This window comes from Aedes albopictus, chromosome 2, assembly GCF_035046485.1.
Source record: "Aedes albopictus strain Foshan chromosome 2, AalbF5, whole genome shotgun sequence".
Taxonomy (NCBI): Eukaryota; Metazoa; Arthropoda; class Insecta; order Diptera; family Culicidae; genus Aedes; species Aedes albopictus.
Genome location: NC_085137.1, coordinates 174661483 through 174669379, shown reverse-complemented (window position 1 = coordinate 174669379; position 7897 = coordinate 174661483). Strand labels below are relative to the sequence as shown.

General features: G+C 40.0%; 1 protein-coding gene across 1 annotated transcript; it reads left to right on the top strand.

Moving 5' to 3' along the window:
* Nucleotides 1–1666: 1666 nt before the first annotated feature.
* On the top strand, nucleotides 1667–7627 carry LOC134286274 (uncharacterized protein K02A2.6-like). Its single transcript, XM_062847862.1, has 2 exons — nucleotides 1667–1807; nucleotides 5660–7627. The coding sequence occupies exons 1-2, from the start codon at nucleotides 1667–1669 to the stop codon at nucleotides 7625–7627; spliced, it is 2109 nt and encodes a 702-aa protein (XP_062703846.1).
* The last annotated feature ends 270 nt before the right edge of the window (nucleotides 7628–7897 follow it).

Here is a 7897-nt window from a genome sequence, read left to right as displayed (position 1 = left end):
AGTAAATTAATACAGCCATTGTTAAGGCTACGAAAATGTCCCACGGGAGTGAACCGAATAATTTTCTCAGGAGGAAAGCCCGGGACACATAAGTGTCAATCACTATGAGCGCTGTGTGAAAATTGAACTGCGCTTTGTCGCAACAATGAGATATTCAATTCAAAATTTAATGTGCGAAAACTGTGATAGTTGTTTGGCAATTGGCTTCTTTAGCGGTGTTGAGATAATTCCATATTCTGAATCGGCATGCAAAACTGAGCCGAAATCCAAATTTTCATGAATTTTGGTGCCCAGGAACCTATTTAAAAATCAGTTTGAAGTTTGTATGGGAGCGATTTGTCGAATCACCCCTCGTCGCATTTTGTACTGGGTGGAGCTGTCAAGCAGTTGACCAGCTGTCAAAAGGTGATTTTGAAAAATCTCTTCGAAATCGATTTTAGGTACCAAAATAAAGTTCTAAAAATCTGAAAAAAATCATGGTGGTTCAGAAAAAGGTGCTCTTTCGTATAAAATAAAAAAATCGATACATTTTTCTTAATTAAAAAACCCAATTGGAAAACATTTTCTTCAACTCAGATGATGAAATTTTCATTTTGATGAAATGTATTACTCAGTGTTGCCATATTTCAATGTATGTAGGTCTTCGCAAAATTCTTAAATGTTCTTTACAATTTTGCCGAAAAATTTGCAGGATTTATAGAAATTATTTGTTAAACATTATAATTGTGCTGATCGATTTGCAAAAGTTCAATGAGATAATTATATTTCGAAAGCAATAGACCATTCCCGTCTGACCTAACCCCCCTTTTTTATATTTTTCTTCGAAAGACACCTGCTTTTGATGATTATTACCGCTTTCAGATTTTTTTTATATGTACTCTTGATTTTCATACAATTTTTTGAAAACTGGGAAATTCACCACTTTTTGAAATAAAAATCGCCATGCGAAGTAATTTCTGGCTGTTTTTGGCAACCCTGAAATGGTGATTTTTTTTTCACCTCAGAAAATTAGCAACGTCTGGGACCCCTTTTTTTGTTTACATCAGAAATGTCAAACTGTGCTTCTCCGCGACCCAATCGATTTCATCGGCGATAACCGGCAAAAATCAGACGTGAAACGTGAAAATCCTCGTGAAAACTCGTAGGTAACATCTATTTTGATCAAGTGATGTATTGACTATACAGTAAGTTCTGATCCTTTTTTTTCCAGTAAAATAATCCGACGAGTTGTCGCCGCCGGGTGGGATGAAAAAATTAAGACGGATAGTTCCTGTGGTGATGGCTGAGCAGGAAGGGGTCCTATACGGAGAGTACGATGTTGGATGAGTGTCAACTGTCAGCGGTTCCCTATTGATACCTGTTACGGCAACGGTCCGAGAGTCCATTGAGCGGGTTCCTCCGGTTCCTCCCGACACCTGCCGTCAATAACTACACATTTTCGGGAGCTACGTTATTTTTGGTAAAAGTCAACATCAAGCAAAGGAGCTGCTGCGTGGCCTCTTTTTTCGTCGCGAAAGTTCCAATTCCGGAAAAAAGTGTTATGGACGGCAATTACTCTGTCCATCTTCCTGGTATGCTGTCAGCTATCGCAGTTCGGCATCATGAGCCCGGATTCGGCCATTCCGTTCTACTGTATTCGTGTCATTTTGGATTGGAAGCACTACTTATGGAGCAGGGTATTTCGCCGATTGTAACTGCCGGACTGATTATGCAGCTGCTGGCCGGAGCAAAGTTCATCGAAGTTGGTGACACCACGAAGGATTGGGCGCTGTTTAACGGAGACCAGAAGATGTTCGGACTTCGGAAAGTAAGCTGTTGCAATTGGCTAACCTTTCAAATTAAAATAAAAAATGTTGTAAATAATAGTTTTTAGGGTTTTTATCTAACGTTCCACGAGTGAAACAAGTACCGTGCCATGCCCTAATACTGTGTGCCTCCTAATACTGTGTATTTGATCAAAAAGTCGAATATTTTACAAGGTGTATAAGTTTCTTTACTGAGTAACTAGTTAAAACGTTAGCATATTGAACCATTTTTAGTAAGGTGTGACAAATTTGACATAATATTTGTGAACACAAATTAATAAAAATATTGATAAAATGAGTGACCAGTACCAATGCACGGTATTAAGGCATGGCAACTTTTAAGTTCCAAATACAGTGGAAAAATATCTCTAATAACAGTGGTTCTAATATTGTTGAAGAATATCTCAAGAACCACTGGAGCAATTCTTAATTTCTAAGTGGTTTGCGTCACCTCGCAACCTGGGAGGACATGGTGAACCTTCTTAGTGACAAATTCTAATAATGTGGAAGAATATCTCAAGAACCACTGGAGCAGTTCTTAATTTCTAAGTGGTTTGCGTCACCTCGCAACCTGGGAGGACATGGTGAACCTTCTTAGTGACAAATTCTAAAATTATTGAAGAATCTCTCGAGAACCGCTGGAGCATTTCTTAAGTTCAAAGTGGTTTGCGTCACCTCGCAACCTGGGAGGACATGGTGAACCTTCTTAGTGACAAATTCTAATATTATTGAAGAATCTCTCGAGAACCGCTGGAGCATTTCTTAAGTTCAAAGTGGTTTGCGTCACCTCGCAACCGGGGAGGACATGGTGAACCTTCTTAACTACAAATTCTAATATTGTGGAAGAATATCTCAAGAACCACTGGAGCAATTCTTAATTTCTAAGTGGTTTGCGTCACCTCGCAACCTGGGAGGACATGGTGAACCTTCTTAACTACAAATTCTAATATTGTGGAAGAATATCTCAAGAACCACTGGAACGATTCTTAAGCTCTACGTGGTTTGCGTCACCTCGCAACCTGGGAGGACATGGTGAACCTTGTTAGCCACAAATTCTAATAATGTGGAAGAATTTCTCGAGAACAATTGGAACTATTCTTAAGTTCTAAGTGGTTTGCGTCACCTCGCAATCTGGGAGGACATGGTGAACCTTCTTAACTACAAATTCTAATATTGTTTAAGAATTGTAGGGTCTACCCTATAGCATTAAGAGACAGCATCGAAGTAGGCACAGTTGGGAAGAGAGAGGATTGATGGTCAGCGACCGACAGAGTGTAGACGTGTGAAGTAGAGCTCGAAAGTAAAGTGGTGGAAAATATATTGAAGTATTATTCAAGAAGTTTGGACATTAATAAAGAATAAGTGTGATATCCGAATATCCTACAACTGGCGACGAGGATAACGGTAAGAGTTTTTATTTCGAATTCAAATAAATAAATGTGAAAGTGATATAAGAATGCCGCTCTTTGGCTCGGTTTGGAAATAATATGTGTTGATGGATGTATCGGATGGTGTGCTTCTATAGAATGTGATTCGAAATTAAATATCGACACTTTGGTGTACGGAATTGATTGATTTGTCTTTATTTCAGAGACTTTCAGCCCTTGGCTGGTTCGTCTCTATACGTATACGGAATTGTTGGGTTGAGTGAGAATTCTTTGATAAATGAAAATGTTTCGATTTCGATTTTGCATTTCCTGCTGTGCTGGCTTGCAATGGAAAGTGAAGGGAGTACCACCGTCGTCATAGGTGAAAAAAAACACACATGTTGCTATAGTAACGCGGTGCGCAGGCTACGCATGCTGCGATACACGCTATCCACTCGCGACGATTCTAAAAAATTCAAAATTTTGCTTTCTCACTCTAGCGTGTTGGTTACGTCACTCATTGGTTGGGCTTCTGCACTGCTTCTGCTAGCGCTCTGCTTTGTTTGAATGATGATGGTGATGATGATAATGATGACGATGAAGATGTACCTATGTGCGATGCGCGCATGCGTGCGGCGGAGGGTAAGAGAGTGATGGAAAACGACATCAATGAATTGTGTCATTGGTGGAAACGAGAGAGACGTTTGTCGTCTAGCTAATATTGGACTGTGGTTGAACGGTATTCGGAACCTGAGAACCTCAGTTCAGAATGATTAACGGTATTTGGTGAACCCAGGAGTACAGCATTACTTGTTATGTTTTCTTATGCATAAGCTGATTGTTCAGATCAGGAATGAAAGGAATATTGCAGTACATCAACATTGTGCCTTGTTGTTCCATTGCAAAGAATTGGGAAAACTAACGTGAAGACATTTTGGTTGTCTGTTTATGCGATCCAGTTTCATTAGCTGTTTGTTTGTTTGTTGTTCCCGAGTATCCCGAAGTAACAAAATGAAAAAAGAGGAACTCGCTCTTCATTTGAATTCATTTTTCTTTTATTTTAATGGGAATTATATACAAAATTGAGAAATGAAACCACATGGGATAGCTAATTCAGTACATGTTACGGTAAAAAAAAAATATACATTATTATATTTTCCAATTATATTACCTATACTAAATAATGGGCAAATTAAAATAAAGAAAGTCATGAAAGATGTTTCCGTTTGTTGTAATTAATTTAAATGTTTATATTTTCCTGCTTATTGATGACAAATAAATGATGATGCGTAACCAATTTTTTTTTATAATTTCTTATTTTATGAGTGTCTCTAAACGATTGAAGTATAATGTTTCAAAGATGGGTCTTGTCCAATATCTAGTGTTGGTACCGTTATTTTCAGCCATTGATGAAGTAGAGGATTACTGAACCAGTAGCGTTCAGAGGAGTTGTGATTGAACCAGTAGCGTTCATAGGATTACTGAACCAGTAGCGTTCAGAGGAATATTGTTCGAACCAGTAGCGTTCGTAGGATTACTGAACCAGTAACGTTCAGAAGAATGTCTATTGAACCAGTAGCGTCCAAAGGAATGTTTATTGAGCCAGTAGCGTTTGGAGGATTACTGAACCAGTAGCGTTCAGAGGAATGTTTATTGAACCAGTAGCGTTCGGAGGATTAATGAACCAGTAGCGTTCAGAACAATGTCTTTTGAACCAGTAGCGTTCAGAGGTAAGTTTATCGAGCCAGTAGCGTTGGGAGGATTACTGAACCATTAGCGTTCAAAGGAATATTGGTTGAACCAGTAGCGTTCGTAGGATCACTGAATCAGTAGCGTTCAGGGGAATGTCTATTGAACCAGTAGCGTTCAAAGAAATGTTTACTGATCCAGTAGCGTTCAGAGGATTACTGAACTAGTAATGTTCAGAGAAGTTGATTGAACTAGGACCGTTCTGATTTTTTTTAATCAGTAGCGTTCTGAGAGTTAAGCCTGGAACACATAGCATCCGTTCCGTCGAGGTTTGCGTTTTTTTATAGTTTTCCCATGGGAAATGTGTCAAACTACTGTCACGCACACGCAAACGTATGCATTGTGTGAGGCACAGGTATGAAACAAAAAATAATAATAATAATAATAAATAAATAAATAAATCAATAAAATTGAAAATAAATAAAGTTGACATGAGTTGAAAATAAATAAAGTTGTTTTTGCGTTGACTAATTTATTCACATTTACTACATTTACATAAACATAAACATATGTTGATGTACGACGAGTGAAAGCATAAAACGGTGTGATAAATGCTGATGGTATGCTTTCCAACTATGGGTTTTTTTGAAATATTGGGGATATGTTAATACCTGATTATTATTTGAAGTTTTCATAGCCATCATCCGATACCATCAAACATATGTATTTAAAAATAAAAATAAAAATGTCTACACATGAATAATGTGGTAGAAATTCTTGTATACACTACTGTTCCAGATGGAAGAATCACGTCAAATTCCCCCATTCCGTTGTGAATCAATCGAGAAGGGCAAACTTTCTCGAGAGTGGGAAACGTGGAAGTGGTCTTTGGAGTGCTATTTCGAAGCGTATAGCGTCAGCGATCAGAAAATAAAGCGAGCCAAACTGCTCCACTTGGGAGGAATAGAACTGCAGAGAATTTTTCGAAGTCTTCCCGAGCATGATAAAACACCTCTGGTAGCATTGGAGCCCAAGGTGTATGATTTTGCCATTGAGTTGCTTGATACATACTTCCAAGCTGGCAGACAAGATGTGATTGAACGCCGTAAGCTCCGAAAATTGAAGCAAGAATCCAATGAAAAGTTTTCTCACTATGTCATCCGGTTGAGACAACAGGCACTGAACTGTGGTTTCGAGAAGTATGGAACAGAAGTCACCGAAATCTTGAAGGAAATTTATCTGGTCGATGTCATAGTGGAGAATTGCCGTTCAGATGATCTTCGAAAGGCCATTCTCAAACGCGATCGATCGATCAGAGAAATCGAGGAAATAGCAGCGACAATTGAGGATACGGATCAGCAAATGAAGGAGTTGAAGGAGCACACCAATACATCCCGAGAAATAGCAGTTTATGAAGTCAACCGACCAAATCAGGCAAGACCTCCGGTGCGCAGAAACTCAACAGCAGATCGTAGAACACACCGTGGGCAGCTGTTCGGGGTTACATCCAGGCGTGAAGTTGCTACCAAACCGACGGCGTTCAAAGGCTCGAAATCATCTTGTTTTGCATGTGGGCAGTTCGGGCATTTGGCAAATTCACCGGATTGTCCAGCACGTGGTCGTATATGTCGTCGTTGTCGTGAATTGGGTCACTTCGAAACTGTTTGCAGGAAGCAAAAACAGAGATCAGAAGCTGTGAGGAGACCAAGGAAGATCTACAACATCGATAAATCGTCAGCAGCAGAGCAAGAGGAGGAAGATAAGGATAAGCGTGATGATTCTCCGGAGCCGAAAAAGGTGTATTATGCGTTCTATGGAGGAAACCAAACAAATCTTTTGGACGGAGTTATTGGAGGAATCGCGGTGAAGGTTTTGATTGATTCGGGAGCAGATGCAAATTTGATTCGGCTGGAAACGTGGAAAATGATGAAAGAGAGGAAGGTCATTGTAGTAACGTCGACGAAAGGGTCATCACGAGTTTTGAAAGGATATGGAAGCGATACACCATTGGACGTGGTAGGCACATTCGAGGCCGAAGTTTCTATCGGGCGTAGGACTACAGTGGCGGAATTCTTCGTTGTCAATGGCGGACAGAAAGACATTTTGGGAGACGCGACTGCTAAGAAGCTGGGTGTGCTGAAAGTTGGAATCGAAGTTAACAACGTCGACAAAGAAATGAAACCGTTCAGTAAAATCAAGGGTGTCAAGGCGCAGATAAGAATGATGGCAGATGCTCGGCCTGTCTTTCAGCCAGTTCGTCGTGTGCCGATTCCAATGGAGGATGCAGTAAACCGGAAGCTGGATCAATTATTGCAACGAGATATCATTGAAGTGAAACAAGGACCGGCAACATGGGTTTCTCCGCTGGTAATCGTTGGGAAAACTTCAGGCGAACCCCGAATTTGTTTAGATCTACGACGAGTGAATGAAGCGGTAGTTCGAGAACATTTTCCTATGCCGGTAGTGGATGAGTATCTAGCAAGACTCGGAAGAGGAAAAATCTGGAGCAAGCTGGATATTCGTGAAGCATTTCATCAGATTGAGCTGGACGATGATTCGAGGGACGTGACAACATTCATCACGAATAAAGGATTGTTCCGGTTCAAACGGCTTCCGTTCGGACTCGTGACTGCCCCTGAAATATTTCAAAGAATAATGGAGGAGATTTTGTCAGGTTGTGAAGGTACATACTGGTACCTAGATGATGTGATGGTAGAAGGTGAGACGAAGGAAATCCACGATAAAAACTTGAAGAAGGTATTGTAAAGAGATAACAGGAAACATAATGTAATAAACTTGAATGGAATAATAAAATTAGTTATGTAAAATTTTTAGGTACTCGATAGGTTCAAAGAACGTGGCGTAGAGCTTAACTGGGAGAAGTGTGAGTTTGGGGTATCGCGGCTGGAGTTTCTCGGTTATGACATTTCGAAAGAAGGTATAAGTCCATCTAGTACCAAAGTCAAGGCTGTATTATCCTTTCGCCCTCCTTCATCTGAATCAGAAGTACGAAGTTTTCTAGGATTGGCAAACTAT

What these genes read in the sequence shown, in the direction of transcription:
- LOC134286274 (XM_062847862.1), top strand. Translation starts at nt 1,667, where the DNA reads ATGGAGCAGGGTATTTCGCCGATTGTAACTGCCGGACTGATTATGCAG. An exon ending in AGATGTTCGGACTTCGGAAA is followed by an intron (nt 1,808 to 5,659) that starts GTAAGCTGTTGC and finishes CTACTGTTCCAG; the next exon opens with ATGGAAGAATCACGTCAAAT.